The sequence below is a fragment of the Cibotium barometz genome, chromosome 41 (genome assembly GCF_041138505.1).
Source record: "Cibotium barometz isolate CiBa-2024 chromosome 41, ASM4113850v1, whole genome shotgun sequence".
Taxonomy (NCBI): domain Eukaryota; kingdom Viridiplantae; phylum Streptophyta; class Polypodiopsida; order Cyatheales; family Cibotiaceae; genus Cibotium; species Cibotium barometz.
In genome coordinates this window covers 44,440,123-44,462,551 of record NC_141086.1, presented here as the reverse complement: position 1 = coordinate 44,462,551, position 22,429 = coordinate 44,440,123, and the positions used below count along the sequence as shown (strand labels likewise).

General features: G+C 43.6%; 1 protein-coding gene across 1 annotated transcript in view; it reads right to left on the bottom strand.

Annotated features, from left to right (window-relative positions):
• Nucleotides 1-4,053: 4,053 nt before the first annotated feature.
• LOC147614982 (uncharacterized) overlaps nucleotides 4,054-22,429 on the bottom strand; it is a 72,181-nt gene continuing 53,805 nt past the window's right edge. Inside the window, exons 3-5 of the mRNA XM_086780013.1 lie at nucleotides 4,949-6,028; nucleotides 4,821-4,864; nucleotides 4,054-4,659 (exon numbers count right to left, since the gene is read on the bottom strand). Coding sequence (XP_086636139.1) covers nucleotides 5,460-6,028 — 569 coding nt within the window. The 3' untranslated portion in view covers nucleotides 4,054-4,659; nucleotides 4,821-4,864; nucleotides 4,949-5,459. The remainder of the gene's footprint in view (nucleotides 4,660-4,820; nucleotides 4,865-4,948; nucleotides 6,029-22,429) is intronic.

Below are 22,429 nucleotides of genomic sequence, written 5' to 3'. Positions count from 1 at the left end.
GGCATCATAGCTCTACTAGTTGATTATTAGAATTTTATCTCCTTTACCAACCTATAAATTGGTTTAAGACCTTATGGTCTTCATGTTGTGTATTTAGTATAATAGGTCATTGTCACCTTTTAAAAACATCAGTCTCTCTCTCTCTCTCTCTCTCTCTCAAGCAAGCCCTTAAAGAACAATATCTAAGATATGGCCAAGAGTTGGTATGGTGAAGCCATACTAGTCTATGAAAAACCACACATTAATGGTGTAATTTAGTATCAAACATCTTTCTTTCTTGATCCTTTTCAAGATTCAAACCAATTTCTATCAAAATAAGTACTTGTAATTCATGCAAAGTTTTCTAGCATATGCATTTGGAATATAAGGATTCTCTACCTAGATTCAACTTGATAATAATAGAATTTATAGCTAAAGTGTTCTTATCACTATTGCTAACAAGAGAAGGATTTCTCAGAGTATTGCTTGGTTACGAAGGGTAACATAAATGATAGGATGTTTCGTGGAAGACTTCAAAAATCAGTGTCGTTTAGTTGCAGAGGGTAACCGAAATGATATGATGTTTACTTTGGATGTGAGCATGCATAAAGTAAAGGCAGTCACGTTTACGCATGGAACATGTGTCATTGTAGATATTGACATATGACACAAGCGCATTGGTCATGCTTGGTTACGAAGGGTAACATAAATGATAGGATGTTTCGTAGAAGACTTCAAAAATCAGTGTCGTTTAGTTGCAGAGGATAACAGAAATGATATGATGTTTACTTTGGATGTGAGCATGCATAAAGTAAAGGCAGTCACGTTTACGCATGGAACATGTGTCATTGTAGATATTGACATATGACACAAGCGCATTAGTCATGTGAATGTACGACTGAAGTCTATGTAAGGCCAAAATGTTGTTTACAGGTTTGCCAAAGTTTTAAGGTTGATGGTATGCACAAAGTATGTGAAGCATGCCAGCTTGGTAAGTAAGCCAAACATGCTTTCCCACATGAAAAGCATGTCAATGCAAGGCCATTAGATGTCAAACATTCAAATATAAGACCAGATATGTCTCACTTGAAAGTATTTGGGTGTATTGCATATGTGCATGTTCCTAATCAAGGAAAAACAAAGTTAGATCCAAAGGCAAAGAAATGCATCTTTATTGGTTATACTATGGAGCAGAAAGGTTATAAATGTTATAATCCTACCACTCGTGAGATGTGAGGAAGCAGAGATGTTTTTTTTTACGAGATAAGTAAAGCTGGTATGCACCAATAGTGAAGGCAACAAGAAATGCAGATGTAAGAAGTGTTGATGCTGGACCACATGTAGAGCACCAATCACAGGTGCTTAGTGGACCTGGAGAGTCCTCTAGCAGTGGATCCACTTGCCAATAATCCAAGTGTAAGCAGGTCTACGAGGATTACGTAACATATTGATAGGTTGCGATATAATGCCCATCAAAATGCTTACATGGTTAAAGCTATACATGAATTGGCACCCACTTGTTTTGAGCAAGCACTTGGAAATAAGAAATGGAAAGATGTCGTGAATGAGAAGATGACAGAATTGGATACAAATGCAACATGGAAGTTAGTGCCTTTACCTAAGGAAAAGAAGGCAATTGGATGTAAGTGGATTTATAAAGTCAAGCATAACGCTGACAGTACCGTGAGCAGGTATAAGGCAAGATTGGTGACCAAAGGCTATGCACAGAATTATGGCATTGTCTATGAAGAGACATTGAGCTTGATTGTAAGAATGGCAACCATGAGAGTTGTCATTGCTATGGTTGCAACAGCAAGGGTTGGTCTTTATATCAAATGGATGTAAAGAATGCTTTCTTGCATAGTGATTTGTAAGTTGTTTACATGTTGCAACCACAAAGTTATGAGTGATGCACACCCAAATTTTGTATGCAGGTTACGCAAAGCCTTGTATGACTTGCAACAGGCACCCAGAGCATGGTCAAATAAGATCGTGGAGTATCTTGTTACCATTGGATTTCAGATATCCAATGCCAATTTTTAACTTTATGTGAAAAAAGACAGATAAAGAAATAATGCTATTAGTCATCTATGTGGCTGACTTGATTATCACTGGTGATAGTGATGTTGACATACAAGATGTCATGAGACTTTTGAAGTAAAAGTTTGAGATGAAGAATTTGGGTGAGCTACGGTATTTCTTGGGCATAAAAGTGGTGAGATCACCTCATGGCATTTTATTATTGCAGAGGCAATATGACTTAGACATGTTATCCAAGTATGGTATGACACATTAAAAGCCTATTGCAGTGCCATTGGAGTAGAACACAACTTTTCGGAGATATAGGTGAGCTTTTGAAGGATCTCACTACATACAAGCGCATAGTGGGTAGCTTGATCTACTTGACTATTACAAGGCCAGACTTGAGTTATGTTGTTGGACTTGTGAGTCAATTTATGCAGGCCCCTATGAAGCCACACTTGGATGCGGCTAGACGGATTCTCAAGTACATAAAGTCCACAGTTGATTATGGATTTTTCTATGAGGCTGGTACAGAGATACAGCTACATGGGTACACAGATGCTGATTGGGCTGGTAGTGTTGCAGACGGGAGATCTATCATTGGTTTGATGTTCTCATTTGGGAGTGTTGCTATGAGTTGGAGCAGTCCCAACAGTTGTCTTGTCAAGTACAAAGGTAGAGCACACGGGTGTTGCTATGGCAGCTTATGAGGTAGCTTGGTTTCAAAAGCTACTTGGTGATACGGGTGAGCCCGTAGATAGAGCAGTTGTCATTTATTGTGACAACATGAGTAGTATACAGTTGGCTAGTAACCCAGAATACCATGCTAGAACGAAGCACATTGAGGTGCAACATCACTTTGTGAGAAAGAAGGTTCCAACAGGTAATGTAGATCTAGTATATATTAGCACAAAGAATTAGGTGACTAACATCCCCATGAAAGGCATTGGACATAGAGAAGCTCCATAGGTTTAGGAGCTTACTTGGAGTGCAGCGTGTGGACTTGAGCTCAAGGGTAGTGTTGATATATCGAGCTTAACTAGTACTACGACGAACATTAGTAACCCCGGTCAAAGTCAACTTTCAGAATCAACTGTTTGAGTCAACTCTCTTAACTCAGTTGTCGAATTTAGCTATTTGAGCAGCTCTCTGACTCAGCTGTCGGATTCAGGTGTTTGAGTTAGCTCTCATTGACTCAGCTTTGTTGGAGTCAAGCCCCGTTGGAGTAATTGTCTGAATTAGTTGTAAGATTCCGTTAATAGTAGAAAGCAGACCAATGGCTTTGATTGTTGGCATCAGCAAATATGGCATCTCCATTGAGAAGTTTTTCAATACGAGATTAGTCCTGTGGAAAACAAAGATGCAACTTCTTCTCATGCGTGAAAGTGTGTGGAAGACTATTACCACCGAAGAGCCTAAGCAAGTCCGTAGCGATGCCACTCGTCATGCAGCTTGGATGGAAAAGAATGAGGGTGCGTTGGCAATCATAGGCCTTGGCTTATTAGATAATCTCTAGTATCATCTTGACCTGACTAAAATTGCCAAAGAGGTATGGGATAATCTACACGCTATTTCTGGTGCAAACCTAAATAATTCCAAACTCTTCTTGAAAATGCAACTTTATAGCATAAGCTATAAAGGCTCTGACACTGTTAAACAAAATCTGGACTCCCTCATCCTCATATTTCAACAGCTTACTACCTTGACGTGTCCACCGAACAATGATGACAAGAAGCCTATCCTCTTGAATAGCCTAGCCAGTGAGGAGAGATACGAAGAGACCGTCACAACTTTAAAAATTGGGAGAGAAATGTCCTATGAAGATATGGTCGGTATTCTTATGGAAGAAGACCGGCGCATGTGTTACGACTTACCAATAAGCGCTTTCTATAGCAGCTTACTGCAAGAAGCTTGGTCACACTATTGATGAATGCCACAAGAAGAAGGGAAAACAACAAGAAACAAATCATGCTAAGCTGCTTGGTCACACTATTGATGAATGCCACAAGAAGGGAAAACAACAAGAAACATATCATACTAAGCTGGTAGCAACTTCCTGTTACATTGACTCAAATGTTGATCTAGAGCCCTCAACAACCAAAAGTGATACCCTGGTAGTCGATGTTGACTCATTGTCTCTTTATAGTGATGAACAATGCGATGACTACGCTCTCTAAAGCCCTTTTATTTACTCAATAATTTATGGGATACTTTGCCCGAATTCTAACTCAGGAATGATATGTATTTCTTTTTCGTGTGCTTTTTCATTATAGATTGTATTCAGGGGGATTTGCTTTTCAGGAAATAATGTGACCAGCTCCCATGGCCTCTTGAGTTGAGTCCAAGGACCATGTTTGGGGTATGGTCCTCTGAATTATGTGCATCTGCCTCCGAGCCATGCAAATTGGACCTCTGATCATGCTTAAGCTTTGAACCTCTGAGTCCAATGGTACAACACGCCATGTTCTGGCTTCAATTACTGTAATTCTCTCCATTTAGCATTTTTTCTCTGTAATCAAGAATCTTTCATACAGGACTAGGCACTGCCTCTACTGAAGTAAGCCTTCCCTCTGCATATTAGCTTTTGGGATTAGACACTGCCTGTTTACATGTAAGACCTTCCCATAGGAATTGCATCCATGTTTCGTGTCATGGATTCTGCCACCACATAAGAAGAGGACAATGCCTAAGCAAAGGAATGTTCAACACATGGCTCAAAAAACCATAAAGCAAAGCTGAAGATACCCACGCACAAAAGCTATTGTTGAAAACAAATACGTTTTCAAAGATAAAGGGAGAGGGTGTATGAAATCATTTACATTCAGAACGGCTGAACAGTACACTATAGTAATGGGCAGCACCCCTGCAAAACACAAAAACACTTTTTAGCAAACAAAACGAGCAAAACATGTACATTACATAATGTACGTTACAAGGGAGAACTTACTCTAAAGCACCGCTGTTGAGTTTCCATACTCGCATTCTTGTCAATGGTGGACATGGTCTAAATAAGGAGCCAAGTTACTAGTTTTCAACCACCAAAGGACTTTATAATATGGATTACAACGAAGAGACTGCTCCAAATCAAGGTTGTCAACACTTACGGCTCCAAGATGAATGCTGAAAAAAGACTAGTAGTATGGCGATACATCCAGGTCAACCCCTTCAAGGACAAGATCCGAGAGCTGAAAATCATCTGGCAAAACATTTCTTCTTGCCTCGCGGACTGCCCACAGTGTAGAGAAACACCATGCATCTTCATCCATGCTCACACGATCCTCTTCAAGTGTAACCTGTCAAAGCTTGTTGAAGAATACAATGCTTTGACATATGGTTCACTGACCTTTATGAGACGTGATCTCATTGCCTTTTTTGTGAATCCCCCGCTGCTTGAGTTCCTCCTCCTCCTTAGCAAGTGCATGCTGCAGCTCAATAGCAAGCTGATCCGTACCTTTGACCTATTCTACATTCAAGCTAGATGATCTGATTGTGTTTAAAGACTTCACGTACATCCATGCTTGGTACATGTTTTTCTGTAACAAGTTTCTATCTAGCATAATGAATCTGAGTGTGCGATCCTTCTCACTCCACCTGCATGCTATGCATGAAGCCTCAAAAGCATCCTCGATGCAGCTCGCCCACAAGATTCCATTTCGGGGATCATCTGTCCCATTGAGATTTGGACAGACACTTCGAATATTTGCAGCTTCCTTTACGGGAAATATATGACCTGCAACTACTTCATGGGAAGGAAGCTTCAATTTTGTGATGCAGCACTCAATAACATCCATAGATTCCTGATTTTCTGTGAACATTTCAACTAACTGCTGTTTGAAGATCGCTGTCCTCTTTGATCTGCTGTTGTTTCTATCGCTGCTGCCGTTGGTGTATCTATCACTGCTGGACCGTTTCTTGACATCATATTCCTTGCCTTCCAGGATAATCCCAAGTACCTTTGAATGGGCATTTACTTCCTTTGACAGGGCGTTTAATGAACCCTTTATCTCCTCCAGACTTTTCTGCAAACCTGAAACAAAGATAAATGGGACGTTGGAAAACTAGAGGCATACAAGACAGGACACCACATGTAGTGGCCCACAGATACATACAAGGGACAATCAAAACTCAACATCAAAAGTACCAATAAAAGCCCTGCACAACCAAAAGGCTGACGTACTGCAAGTCAAATCTAATATAAAAGTTGCAGAGTTACAGATTTAAAAAATCAAATTTTGTACAACTAATCAGATTTAGAGAGTATGAAAACATTAGTGATCAGTGCAGTCAGGATGGGATTTACACCGAAGACACGTGGACCATCTTCCTTGGAGCCCATCCTTGTCCCAAAAATCGCACTCTAAACTTCCCAAGCTAGTCGAATTCTACAGCTATGAATCATGGTGGATTTGAACACCCTAATTTCTTCTTGATCATGCGCACGTGCTACTATACTTGGTGATCCTTGGCAGGGCTCAAGACATTTAGGCATATTGGGCTGTTACGGCCCTTCTCCACACATCATCATCTAATTAATTGTTTTCTATGTTTTCTCTACTCAGCATTGCATGGTTATGGTAAGAACAATCCCAGAATTGTTGTGAAGGAGTGTTGCTTTGTTATAATAAGAATAACTCCAATTGAATTTGCGATCATTTTCACGCCTTGGCTTAAATGTGGCAGTCATGTGCCCTTGAAACTGTCTTTCATGTGTACCAGCATGCTATGAGTGAAGCGTAACACACGGGTTTGAAAGGTTTATTTCGTTAGTATCAAGAATTCTGTAAATCAATCTCGTTGAGATACCTCCATTTGAATTCGTGGTTCTATTTCGTTAGTATCAAGAATTCTGTAAATCAGTCTCGTTGAGATACCTCCATTTGAATTCGTGGTTCTTTTCCTGCATAGATGTGGCAGCCTTAAGCCTTTCAAGCTGTCCTTCATCTGTGCTTGCTAGTCGTGAAGATTAATAAAAGGTTTAGGTGGTATTAAGGATGTTGTAGATGAGTATTGCGTAAATATATCAAGAACAATTCCAGTTTCGGTTTGCATGCGAGCTCATTGCTCCATCGTGAGTTGAGATAGCTGTTGCAACGGCCTTTTTTCTAAGGGCAGCCACCCTCCACCCCTCCTCCCACCCTGCCCCCCTGCCTCTCTCTCTTCCCTCCTAGGAGCCATCTTTGGCACACACCTTCCCGCCTCCTTTGCTGAGGTGATGACGGAGGCGACTACAAAACCTGGAGTCCAACGTATGCATGTAGCGGTTGCAGACCCCTCTCTGCCTCCAGACTCAGTGCCTATTCGTTTCAGGGAGGAGGTCTACAAGCAGCGTATGATTGTGACTGGCCAGCCAAACCAATGCTTGCAATGCCATCGATTTGGCCACCTGGCTAAGGGGTGTCCTAGTTTTCGTGCTCGTGTCAACAAGGGAGGGACGGACCGCCAGGGCAGATGCCCCCCCTCTCCTCCCCCGAGGAGCAAAGGGGAGGTGCAGGCAGCAGCCCCCAGCCCAGGAACCCCCGGTTCCAGAGATTCCGATAGACAGCCAGGCACCCCCGGAATTTGGGGGTAATGCACAGAGCGCCGCACCTGGTCAGGGAACCCACCACCAACTCAAAAAGGTGCCAGAGGTTCTGCCTCTGGAGGTACAGATGGAGGATCTATGAGCCATGCAGAAGGGTGAGCCAAGAGGGGCGAACCGAGAGGTGCCTTCCAATGGAGACCAGGCTCCCAGTCCTTCCTCCTGCTTATCTTGAGATACAACTCATCTTGGTTGCCCCCGCTTCACACGGTGGTCTGGACAGCCACAAAAGTGGCTCGTTTCTACGGGGTGACAAATTTGCCTATGACGTACTGGCTGGGGTGACCTTATTATGACAGACAAGGGGGGTCTGATCCCTCGGACCTCCTTTGTCACGAAAAGGAGCTTGGTTTGCCTCGTCTGCAAAGCCTGACCCAAAGAGGTTGCAAGCTGATGAGCCAGCTTCTTACACCTCCATTATGAGGAGACACCTATTCGTGTCCAACTCATGTAAAGTGAACCATAAAAAATTCTTCTAGTGCCACCTTGAGTGAAGACTCCATGGCTAATGTGGGGGCTCATTTCACATACTCACAGGTATGTAAGGGCTTTTTATTTTAAAATATGTTAGTACTTTTGAAGAATAAACAACGTACGGAAACGACCCGGAATGATATAAACGGATATTGATACATTCATGGTAGCCATCTCATAACTCAGATGGTAACACATTTCTACACTTAGGTGACACATCCTAGTGTTTAGGTTCTTTGTCAATATATTTTGATGGAAGTGTGGAGATTGAAATGGGAAAGAATGTTAAACATGCAAGGTACTGTCCAGGGAATCATGCAACATCATGCGTGCTTTGAATTCCCTGTTTTAGATGTGATGTGAGTCATAAATGTCACAGGATTCTCCATTGTATCGTCAGACATCATCCACATCCCAACTATGGTCTACAGCTTCGCGCAAATAACTAGCTCGTGAAAAAGGTTCTTCCACTGCGCAAAGCACAAGGGTTCTTCTTTTAGGAATTCTAGGGAAAAGCTGCTAAGGTCAATACCAATGTGTTGTTTGTCGTGTGGAGGGGAAACGTTAGAAAATGAGGGACTGACAAGATGATGTGTTTATGCTCTAAGGATGCATCTTCTAGGATGTTTGGCTTCTGATGTGGAAGCTTTTAAATGGGCTTGCCAAACATTGCCCTTGGATGTAGTCAGCGAGACTATGAGTTTTGTGGGATATTCTCTTGCTAGAGCTGGAATCTATCTAGAGTTGAGGATCACTAGCACAACCAGAGGTTGCGAGGCACTTGCTCCCTTGGTGGTAGCGTTTGGATCTTCCTGTTGGGGCTGCTTGGCCCTAACTCCATTGTCATCATTGTTGTGGTCATCATCATCTTTATGACTATCTTGAGGTGTTTTCAAGCTATCCAATGCCCCTATTGTGTCTTCAGGCTGGAGCTACTAAAACTCATAAGAGATTGGTTTGGTTGCGGGTTTCTATACCATAACAAGACTTTTCACTTTCATAGAGAACAAGACAAGGATAAACCCTTTGTAGAGTTAGGCACACTTCACAAGTGACGTTCTAGGTGACATGTTTACATGTATTGGTCCAATGCAATTCACCCAAGAGGGTTGCTTCTACAAATGTGCAATAGCATGGCCTCATACTTGTGAACGAGATGCCACAATGGTAAGAATTCACATGTAGCAAACACCATGGACACTGCTCCCTTATAAGTTCTTTTGGACATGATATGATGTGTTCATGTACAATTGTGTTGACGTCCTTCTGCACTAGTGAGTGACATCAAGCCTTTTCTAACTCTTGGTTGGCATCGATTGTTGCCTGTAACACCTTGATAAGACCATCCTTTTCTTGCCCCCTCTTTACCCAAGTGCATAATTTCTATGTTACTTGACCAAGGCTATATTAGACCTAGTTTGTCCCCATGGGAAGCACCATACTATTCAATAAGAAAATGGATGGCACTTTTCAGTTGTGCATTGACTAGAGAGGATTACATCAGTTAACAATTAAGAATAAGCACCCAATCCGTAGGATTGATGAGCTTTTGGATAGGCTCAACGGGACTAAGATCTTCACAAAGATCGACTTGAAATCCGAACACTATTATATTCGAATCAGAGAGAAGGACATCCCCAAGACTACTTTCAACGCTTGATATGGTCACTGAGTTTACCATCATGCTGTTTGGGTTGACAAATGCCCCTACTACTTTTAACCTTTGATGTCGGTTTTAGCTAGATGACTATGTCCTAGTCTTCTTTTATGACATCCTCATTTTCTCAAAGAGTACATTTGGGGTGGCCCTTTCTCTTCAAATCGGTGATCCTTTCCCATGGTAAGGGCAATTGCAATTTGTTTAAGAGCTATCCTTAAGGTGAAGATCAAGACATCTTTTGTACTACTTTCCCCTCTTATTGTAATACTTGTGATTCTTACAAGAAAAGATGTATTGGAACAAGATATTTGCTCCTCTTTACATGTATAGCGCCGTTTATCTCCATCCTTCAATCATATTGAAGGCTATCTATAAACAAAAATAACTCAGAAGCAAAACAACTCATAATCTGTCACACACTTGATGCAATAATCCTTTAGTGCATTTGCCATCCCTTCTAACATGGAGATTCTACACGAAAGCATCATTGCAGTAGAAGAAGCTTGAGAAACACTATACATACAAGGGAAGAAGGAATTTGTGTTGCTACAATGGTTCGTCCAATCTTGGATAACTTGCTTACAAAGCAACTCATTATGTAAGTTTTCCAAGGAGTTTTGCCACCAAAAAAACAAGATGCTCACATAGTGTGCAATTTCTCTTTCAATTCAAGAAACCCCATCTGTTTTCAAAAATGTACTGCTAAATTATGTCATCTTTTCTCGAGTGGCTTTGATAAGACAATTAGTAAGGGTCAAAGCCCAATTACAAATGGTTGTGTAGGCCATTCCAAGACATCCACTTTTCACCACACATGTCCATGGTCTTGGGATAATCTCTATGAGTATAAGTCTTCCATGTCAAGATCACTGAGGGTGAGAGCATCATCAGATCTAAAGGGTGGCTTATAGACTTTGTATCCAGGTGTTGAAGTCGTTGATCAACACCTCACCATGGCTAGAAAACTCCATGATGTTGCTATATCATGCGACTGATCATACAACAACACATTGCAATGTAGATGCAGACTTGTAAACGTGGTCAAGTGTATCCAGTGTCATGGCCGTGTGAAAATGGAACAGCACAAGTGTGGGCATGGTGGTTGCTGAGTCAAAATATAGAATGATTCACATGGGGGGTGCCCGGACAGAGTTAATGATGTGTGGACATCCCTAGGTGTGAAGGGGGGAACTAGAACATTAGGATTTTAATGTTTTATTAAAAGTTGCCCCTACGCCTTAGTGGCCCCTAGGGAACTTTAATAATAATTAAAGTGGGGGACCCTAGGATTATTATGGGGAGGGGGCAACTCCACTTTTGGAGTGTAAGCTTCTCTCTCCACTCTCTCTCTCTTTCTTTTTGGGAAACGTGAAGCCTACATGCAGTTGGGATGCGTGGAAAAGCAAGAGGAGAAGGAGTCGACTGAGAAAGTGTGCGCTGCTGCTGATTTTCTGTGCTGGAGCAGGCCGTACAGCATCCGTACAGTTTTGTACGACAGCAGGTACTGCTGCATGCAAAGGCGGCGGCTGTGGAACAGGTACAGGTGGCAACAGGCGACTGCAGCTGCAGAATTCAGGCAGTACAGGCTGGTACGATTGCAAGTACAATCTGTACTTTTGCAGGTACACTGTACGGCCAGAACAGGTGCTGGACAGGTGCTGGGCATCATCTGTTGCAAGCGGCGCAGGCGAGCAGCATCCAGACAACAGGCGGGTTACTTCTGGTTACTGCAGGTACAGCCCGTACAGTCTTGTACGGACAGGTACTAACAAGTACAGACTGGTACAGTGCTGTTTTTCAGGACTGTACAGACAAGTACAGCACTGAGGTGGATACAAGGAGGAGGGTACAGACAAGTACACACACACATGTGAAGCAGGGTTGTGGAAACAAGTGCCTGCAAGTACAGATTGGTACCGTTACTTCCTCCAGTGCAGATACACGGGCTGATTTTGGTAAGCTCCGCATCTGTTCATCTATCTCTCTTTCTACTGCTTTGTCTGTTGCAGATTTGAGCTATCTGGCCCCTTGTGAGAGGAGGGGTATGGCAGATTGACAAGGGTGGAGACAGAGGTTGAACAGTACATGTATGTATGAGCTGAGATGTTGAATCATGTGCTTGAGTTATGCCAGATGTATGCTCATGGCTGCCCTGCTCAGTGGTCTTGGCTGATCAGAGGGAGGCACAGTGTGTTGCTTTGAGACACAGATCTATGTGCGTGAATCCTCTGTGCTAAGAGGTATTGTGGGCCGTCAGATTGGACATACAGGTGTAATCTCTTGGCTGATTTTAGCCTTTCATACTTTTGGAATTGAATAAAGAAATACCGCAAGGGGCGCCAAGCTTTGGGGCCAACAGGTGTCGCTTTGTTTTCAGATTTGGGCACTCTAGCCCCAATCTTTTTTGTTTTCATATCTAGACTACAAGTGGATGGGTGACTGCTAGTCTACCGCACTCTGGTTTCTATCAGAGGCCGGTTTTAAGGTTCCATTGCCGGGACCAATCATCAACTTTCTGAAGGAGGTGAGACAGTAAAAAACGGGCAGTTTTTTTCAGGGCCGTTTAGCTGCCGTACGGTACGAAACGATACGGTGGTACGACCGTTTCGCTATACCGAAACATCCACCGGCGTCAAAACCGTTTCGGAACAATTTCGCATTGCTCGTTTCGCATCGTCCCGTACTTTTCGTGCCTATGCTGCGGTACACGTCCCGCAGACAACTATGGTTTCACCCAGGACTTCCAAATAAGAACTCTCGCTATTACAGCAAAGCATTCCATAGACAAGGCACACCTGTACAACACCTCCCTGCTGCTTGAAAAGGTCTTCTCCATCGCTACCATGGATCCCACAAACCCTTTCCCAAACAGCAATAGGGCTGTACCAAACCACATGTCCTTCCCTATAGTCACAGCTTGCATGTAACCTCGAGAAAACTATAACCCGTCCACATGAATCCAAAGACATGTTTTCCACATGAAACCAAAAACCTATATCCGATAAACCAAAGACCTGTATCCCATAACCATAGGCCCGTTTCCTCGATACCAAAGTCCTGTTTCCTCTCGAAAACCAATGTCTTGTTTCCCATGACAGATAAACCATCCAAGCACGGTTGCCAAAACCAAAGAGAGAAAGATAGAGGTCGTGTCAAGCAATCCCTGAATACACATAAGTTCAAGTCGAAGAGCAACAACACATCTCTTCCAAGAACATCATCCTGTGCATCTTAACTTGATCCTCTGTATCCCAGAAGATGGGCTGACCCCCCCTTTATGGTTAGATTACCAAAAAGGAGTCTGCTTCCAATACAACTTTGCGAGTGCCCAGGGTTCACCATTGGCTGCACCTGTTTCTTCCAATACAATATGAAAACAAGAAAACATCACATAATCTGAATCCCCGGCATATGCAACTATCATGGAGGTCCACAAGACTCACCGAAAACACTGAACACATGGGAAAAGAAACCGGGGAAGAAGGAGCACTGCAAGAGCTCCTTGTCGACATCTCCACACACGAGGAAAAAAACACCTTCAAATGTTGTCCAAACAAAAAAAACAGCATGTTCACCACAATCTATGGCTGAAAACCCAAAAATGCAGCCACTCAAAACTTGCTTCTAGTTGCTCAGGACCAAGCACAACCGCAACAGCAGCCCACGAGCAAAACGCTGATGCAAAAAGCGAGCAAAAATGTTGATGAAGAAGAGCTTCACGAGCAAAAAATGCAACTCCCTATAGAAAATCGTAGACACAAAAATGATGTCACAGCAGGAAATGCTAATGCAATTGGAGCTCCAAAAACGCACCAAAGGGAGGGGAAGAGGGGCGCCTATGTGTGGAGAGCCAGTAGCCAAGACCTGGCAATCTACCACCACGTTAGAGCCAGTGAAAATAGGTCTAAAAATGATTTGCTAGGGCTGATTCTGTGCGAAAACTCAAAACCCGAGGTTTGACCTACAAACCCTAAAACACAAACCCGAATTTTCAGAATCCCTTATTTCAGCAAGATATACATGTGCTTTGATACCATGTTAGAGTTAAATCACAAGTGGAAGCAAACGAGAGAGAGAGAGAGAGAGAGAGAGAGAGAGAGAGAGAGGACACCAGAGATTCAAGGCAAAGTAGCTTTGATTGATAGCGATGGAGATAGTAATGCCAGTAGATGGTGCAAGACATATGCATGAATGAATGGATGATAGAATAGTGAGAGGGGAGGGACCATTTATAGGGCTAGCCAAGTTACTGACATACATAAGTTACACACACACACACACACACACACACACACACACACATATATATATATACCTAGATAAATCCACAAACATGCCCAAATTCAAAGTGCAATTTATAACCTCATGGTAGTCATCCACGAGACAATAAACCATCAACTCCATCATGCATAGTACGGACTACATACATAAGTTATGACCTACTAATAAATTGACCATCGACCCTACTCCCACATAAACACGTGAGATGCACATAATTTTAACACATAGATGTCATCTTTTGCGCTAAGACATACTAGAGTCCCGAACGGACGTTCGGCTTACCACGGGGAAACTCGAAAAGTGGAGTTTCTTCACCAAGTTCTTATTGGAGGAGGCATTATACACGAGGCTGAGATTGCAGATATCAAACTTCAACGCCAGGATTGAGAACGAACAAGCCCACATAATGTACCTTCAAGGCCCCATTTTACGACGAGAGGTAGATGCTCAGGCACTTGATCGCTATGGCCACATCATAGGGGACTCTACTCTGTCAACAAACCACCGCCTCAGCATTGCAGAGTCACCATCTCAACCCAACACCAACCATATTCACCGTCAATGCCTCGTTGATGTTTTGACATGAAGCAAGCAGCAGGAGACACCATTCATGAAGAACCCCAAGAGTGCCCATTGCTCATCAAGTTGAGCGATAAAGAGTCCTTTTAGGAGAAGGAGATGGCCCTCAAAAACACCCACAAAACTAGTTCTCACACGAAAACACGCATAACCATAGCACTCTGGTCACAGAGTTTAACTTTGGCCTTACCTACATGGTATTTGTCAAGGCTGAAAGTCACCCAACCTTCTGCAAGCTATTTTAACACAATTTTCAGCCTTGACACAATACACTATAAATCATCAACTCAAACTAGCTAGAACGCAGAGTTCACAAATTTTTAAAAGACAATGGTTAGGCCTATCCAAAGCAAGTAGCCATCACATACAATATGCCATCTCAAAAGTAGCGGAACCTAGTGCTTGGTACAATCATTAAAAGGCTTGTAATCCATACATATTTTAATGATGAGGAGAATAAAGCTGTTGCAAACGAGTTTCAAAGTTTCAATCCCCAAAGGATATATGTATGTGTGTGTGGTTACACACACACACACACCATACGCACACACACATACAACATTTATCTATGTATCTACATGCATGTATATGTATATGTATATGCACGTGTATGTATGTGTAAGTGAAAAAAATGCATTCCACCAAAAAAAGAAAAAAAAAGTAAGTAAGTGAAAAAAATGCAAGGTTTTTGAGGTATTATACATAATAACGATTTAAGTTGTACCATACATCTACCTGTAGAAGTTGACTAGCAGGTGGGATGAAAGAGAGATCATGGTTGGTTTGAAACTGACGTCAAACGTGGTACTTTTCAGACTGTATACACCTTGTATCCGTGTAAGTTCGGTCCAAATCATGTTAAGACTGGCTGGTCAATAACAGGCTGGACAGCACTGTTTGAAGAGCCTTATCAGTTGAAGCAGCCCGCCTCAGGACGACCTTGCAATTACATGAGGATCTACTCATGGGATTTGCAAAAAATTACAGCTCCAGGGTGATGGTTATGAAACCAACCTATATCTGTGATGGCCAAAAAGTTTAAGGAAAGCAGCAACAGCGGAGACGGTAAATCGCAAGAATGTGTTCAGTCGCAAAGATGAAAGCATACCTGTTGAAGGCACACTCTACAAAAGGCTCTGAAAGAATACAGCAAGATCTTCTGCATCTAGACCTTCAACGGATGCATCTAAAGCTGCTTCTACGTATTTTTTCCTGACCTTAATGATTGCAATCAGTTTCACTTTCTCCCTGCGGCTAAGCAAATGGGTAGGTACAGAGTCTAGAGCCACTCTCCATGCCATGGTCTCCTCTTCTGCGAAGAACGGGAGAGGGAGGGGAGGCGAAGGCGAAGGCGAAGGCGACCGGGGTTCTTTTTCTTTTTTTGGCAAAATCGCATAAGAAGTGGTCGAAAAGAAGGGTTAAACTACCAGTGAGTGTGTGTGTGTGTGTTTGGGGTAACTCATCCGTAAGGACATGGTACCAAAAAAAAATCGTATTAAAAAAAAAGAAGGATTAAACTAAAAATGCATGCACTTCTATTTTTGTTAGCATTGCCCCCCACAAGGGTGTTAATGCTTATGAATTCGTTTTGACGTTGCTTTGCCATAGAAACTAAATGATGTTCAATCTTTGGTGATGCCTAAACTTTGTCAAAGTGTAAAGTAACTGTAAGGCCAGCGGGGCGTGCCGTGGACAAATTCCACCACATATAGAGTGGGAGAGAGAGAAGGGTTTAGGAAACTTTGCATAGTACACACACACTAAGTAGGGAACACGCCCCGCCTCCTTTCAGAAATTTATTCAGGACAATCCACAGGGCTCACAAGCCAAGATCAATACATCAATGAATACAAAAGCAAACAAATATGCCGATGCGCCTCATTGCCTACCTGCACCACCTACTAAGCTTGGCTACACCGCCACCATCTAAGCTACTGCCTACTACCATCGCCAGCCACCACTATAGTACCAGTCGCGTCTGCACCATCGGCTGAACCACTGCTCTCTAACACCACGCCTAAATCGCTTGGCTATGCTGTTGCTACCACTACCTGCCAGCAGCACCACTAGCCTACTATGCCTGACAATGCCGCTGCCACCGTACAACGTTGTACGCTACCGCCGTCACCGGCTGAACTCAGTGCTACCGCATGTGCCGTACATCTCTTGTTGACGACTGCCATGTACCCACGTGAACTTGGTCCAATCCATACTCCCTTGAACGGTTTCTTTGTGGGCTACTTCTTTTCTAAGATTGGGCATTAAACCTACTACTGAACATCGAATACTTCATCAACTACATTGATCCCCAGAGTACCTTATTTACGAGCTTGGGGCTCCTTGGATTTGGACTTGGATCTAGTAGTAGCTCGGTGAGAGATTCTTGTGGGCCGCTCGAGATGAGATTCTTGTGGGCCATCACCGTGGTGTGCTTGGGATCAGGATCCCATGCCTAGATATCGACTTCGACTTGGGTTTCTAGCGCTTCAGGTGGCATAGCCATTGGTGGTAGCTAGGTGTAAGCAGTGCTGGCGACATTAGGTGGCAGTGCTAATAGCTAAGTACAAGCGACAGTTTAGGCAGCACTTCTAGAACCTTGGACCCGCGCGTTGCTACGACGACCAAGGTTCTAGAAAAGAACTAGTTCCCTTTCTACAGCCATCTCTCTCTTTCTCTTTCTCTCTCTCACTCCTAGGCCTACCCCCATCTCTCTCTCTCTCCCCCTCTCCCTCTCTCTCTCTCACATGGACATGACCCTCCCCTTCTCTCTCTCTCTCTCTCAGACAGCTCCAGAGGGGGGGCGACAGACACAGATTACTACATTTTTTCAGAGATCCATACCCCTCCCAGCCCCTACACGGCAGGGAATTACTCTTCAAGAGAGCAGAGACACTTAGAGCCCGCAGGAGACAGAGCACACCTGGCTTTCGGACACCACGCCTATACCAGAGAGAGATGACAGAGATCAGAGCTCAGTTTCACAGAGAGGGTGCGGAGCGACTGGCTCGCTTCAGAGCACACCCAGGCGTGTTCTTCAGGGAGCTGTGGACACCCCCTTCACTGATGTATACCATTTTATACCCCCAGTATGGTACAGGATGGAGCTAGCTAGGTTGCATATCATGATTGTATACTCCATGCATATAGCTTTGCATTCTCCTAGTAATAGAGCTCCATCCCCTGCACACCCAGATTCAGCTTTTTTATTCAGTACTTTTTCATTTTGTTGGGATGACAGAGGATACCCCATACAGGTACTCCGATTTGTCTCATAGGCCGAGTTCGGTCTTTTGGAAGACGTTAATAAAATCTTTCTTTCTTTCTCTCTCTCTCTCTCTCTCTCTCTCTCTCTCTCTCTCTCTCTCTCTCATACACACACACTATCTCTCAAATGTTGAAACTCTCTCTCTTTTTTCTTTTCTTTTCTTTTCTTTTTCGTGAAATGGTGTTTTATATTATATGTAAAAATGTACATCAGCCACATGGCTCACACAGAACCTATGGCCCCAAAAAAAACCCCACAAAAAATCCTCTAAAGGATCATGACCATGCAAACCTATACACTAATAAGAAAGCCTCCTAGCCAAATAAGCATCCCAGATAAAAGCATCAAAGATGAGCCAGCCGAGCCGCCGTAGACCATAACGAAATAACATCTGCATCCAGTAGCTGAGCTGAGAGAAGAGAAGAAAACTGCCAAAGCAGCAAACCGCAGATACGTAGAATGTGCCCATGTATTCCAGACAAGGAATCAAAGATGAACCCATTCCGTGTAGTCCAAATATGCCAAAGTCCTGTCCATCTAAGGAAATGGAATATCACAAGGTGACTGTCCGAAGTAATGACTTGAGGACAAATCCCAAATATCCACTGATGAGCCGAAACAGTAGATCTGTCTACTGCCTCCCAAACGCAAGAGACAAAAGACCAAATCTGATGCATAACTGTTTCAGTGCATGTCGTGCAGAAGAAGCAAGAGGCCAATGTAATTTTATGACGGCTGAGCTGATCTCGTGTAGGTAACTCTCCCACAACATCCTCCAAATGAAACCTTGGTAAGAGAGTTTAGACTGCCAACCACGCATAAGAGTTTTCTGCCACCATGATTTAGACTTGTGCAATCCCCACACCTTATTGGCCTTGGCTGAAACCCAATCTTTCTCTGATACGAGCTTATGATAGACCTGGTTAGCTGAAAGTGATATCAAGTCACCAGATTTACATAGTGCCCAATCAAGCCAAGGCTGATCTGCAGATGACCGAGGCAATGGAGTAAAAGGCTCAACTGCATGCATGATGTCAACCCATGGTGGCTGAAATGTCCGAGGAACCTTAAAGTGCTGCCGAATACAACGAAACGAATATGGCCTGTCACCGACCAGGTATCACAGCATCTCGGATTCTAACCAAGCCTAACCTGACCATGCAGTTGAGTCGTATGCGTGAAGCAGCTCTGTCTGGCCAAACAATGACACGCGACTCCACAAATGTTTCGAACTGCAAAGAGTTCAAAAGTAGTCTTTCATGACCAGGATCCCACCGAGCCAATAGTAGAACTTCATGCCAAGAAAGAAGAATATGAGATATATGGCCGCATTCACAATGTCCCACCATGAAGCCTGCACACATGTCCGTCCATGTGACAATCCCTCCAACTCAATCAAGTCACAAGCCATGAATACCCAAGGCTGCTCCTGCAAACACATATCCTAAAAAAAACAATGTACTGAAAAGACCCGAAATGATATAAATGTATACTGATACATTCATGGTAGCTATCTCATAACTCACATGGAAACACATCTCTACACTTAGGTGACACATCCTAGACTTTAGGTTCTTTGTCAATATGTTTTGATGGAAGTGTGGAGATTGAAATGGGAAAGAATGTTAAACATGCAAGGTACTGTCCAAGGAATCATGCAACATCATGCATGCTTTAAATTCCCTGTTTTAGATGTGAGTCAGGTGCAACGTAGGGGAGAGAGGTTGACATAGACTGTCTTGCAATAAATTTCAAAGCCAATCTTGTAGTAAATTGGCATCATCGATGATGCTCTCATGTCAATGACGTTGATTATGCGCACTTCTTGATCATCGACGATGCTCTCATGTCACTGGTTTTAGGATTGTTACAAATCAATGGTTTTTAGAATCCGTTTTAAGCTCCTGCTATAGCAAAGCAGCGAACACTAGTGTGTGGCTAATAAGTCTTGGGCACTACCTAGGCCCAAGAAAGTAAACAATAATCCTAAGGTAGTAGGAAATAGTCATAGAACAAGGCATAATGTGAACATCTCCACATTGTATTTGAATATATAAGTGAAAACTCACTTCCTTTGTCATTATCTTTCTTTATTATCAATACAATGGCTTATGCCTCCTCCATGATGAGCTTCCAACAAGATAGGCTTTGAAGGTTGATGTCTCCCTTCTTCTTAAAAGCACAGGATTGAGGTTCCCTTAGAGCCGCAATTGTCAAATGCACCCTGCACTAGGGTACACAGTGACACACTAGCGTGATCTTCAGTGCAGCATTTGTACAGATGTAGAACCTTTTCTAGGATTATTTGTCGTACGCCATGACCCCATTGTGAGCCCTTAGTCCATGGATAGTCAGACACGAGCTACGTAGGTCAGCCTCTAAGCTTTAGAGGTCAGTTAGTTGTCAGTCCTCTCAACCCACTTGGAGAAAGCATCATTCAGGAGCATGCATGTGTCAGTCTTAGCAATAGTTGGATATAAAGCATTTTCGGTGCATTCACATAGAAGGGGGCCAGTCCTAAGGCCAGCCCCAGCTTGGCTAGCCTTGCAAAGGCAACCATGGCCTTGCTTCATAGTCGGGTAGCACCCAACCAGGTATTGTGGGCAGTCGACTGTGCATATGGGTAGTCGTGAGCATTTAATGAGCTAGCCGACTTGAGGTGCAGTACCCGACCAACATTTAATGCTGGCCGACTGGCTTTTCACAGTTGTGAGGGTACTTTCAGCACCAATTAGCTTTTTACACTTATGAGGAGTATTTATAGCAGCCGACTAGGTTTTCTCGGTCGTGGAGGCTTAATGCATCAACCGACTGCTGTTTGAGGGGGTATAAAAAGCATGGACTTATTTTCCCAAAGCACATTCAGGTATTCAATAGAAAGTGACTATAGGTTGCAGCATCTTGCTCATCTCCAGGCAACAAGGAAGCTACTCTACATCTTAGCCAGCATATGTGCAGTCCTTCAGTCATCTGGACTTGCATCAATGGTGGCCAAGGAGAGTCTTCAGCAGAGCCTCGGGATAGCTGGATACTCCGTCGACGTTTGGGCCTCCTCATCCTTGCGTTGGGCATCATTTGTTCTCAACATTGTACATCATTTCTCCAAAGAATAATATAAGCAAATACTCCTACTTACAGGGGGAGTCCCTTCAGTGGGTATTGGGATCACAATCAACCTCGGTGCATGTAACAACAATAGAGGCTCATGTTTGAGCCCATCCCCCTCTCCCGAGTGGTGGGTGGATATGGTGATGAAGATGATCAAAATAAGAGGAGGGATTTTTATGGTTCACTTTACATGAGTTGGATCCGAATAGGTGTCTCCTCACAATGGAGGTGGAAGAAGCTGCTGGCTCATCAACTTGCAAACTCTTTGGGTCAGGCTTTACAAGCAAGACAAACCAAGCTCGTTTTGCAGGCAAAGGAGGTCCGAGGGATCAAACCCCCTTTGTCTGTCATATAAGCTCTCCCCAACCAGGACCTCATAGGCAGATTCATCACCCCGTAGAAACGAGCCACTTTTGTGGCTGTCTAGACCACCATGTGAAATGGGGGCAACCAAGATGAGTCGACTCTCAAGATAAGTAGGAGGAAGGACTCTGAGCCTGGTCTCCATTGGAAGGCTCCTCTCGGTTTGCTCGTCATAGATCCTCTATCTCTACCTCCGGAGGCCGAATCTCTGGCACCATTTTGAGTTGTTGGTGGGTTCCGTGACTAGGTGCGGCACTCTATGCATTACCCCCAAATTTCGGAAGGGCCTTAGGTAGATTTCAGGGCGCCTCAATACATGGCACCCCGTTGACCCCGATAGTCGGTCATCCGGCTTTGGGACTTGGAAATTTTTCTAAGTCCGAGTGCCATTTCCAAACATTGGTCCGTGAAAAATGGTGCAAACATATGTACAGACGCATGTCTAGACATCACATGTACAGACATGTGGGAGGTGGGATTCGAACCTAGTACCTCCCTCATCCCAAGCACGTGCCTTTCCAACTCCACTATGGCACAACTGTGACAAATCCATACACAGACGCCTACACCTACGGGCGAGGGTCAGCTCTACCGCCTGTGGGCCGCCCGATCAAATGGGGTGCCACGTATTGAGGCACCCCAAAATCTACCTAAAATCTACATGGATACGCAGGACTCCAGGTTCGGTAGTTCCCTCCATCACCACCTTAGCAAAGGAGGCGGGAAGGGGTGTGCCAAAGATGGTCCGTAGGTCCTTTAGTAGGTGGTTGGACAGGGGGGAAGGGTTGTTGCAACTTCTATCTCCACTCACGATGGAGCGACAAGCTCACATTCTAACCAAAACTGGAATTGTTCTTAACATATTTACGAATTACTCATTTATAACATTCTTAATACCAGCAAAATAAACCTTTTTTTGTTAATCTTCACGAGTAGCAAGCACAGATGAAGGACAGCTTGAAAGGCATAAGGCTACCACATCTAAGCGAGAAAAGAACCCCGACTTCAAATGGAGGTTTCTCAACGAGGCTGAGTTACAGCATTCTTGATACTAACGAACGCTTCACTAATAGGGTGCTGGTACACATGAAAGACAGCTTTGAGGACATAGGACTGCAAC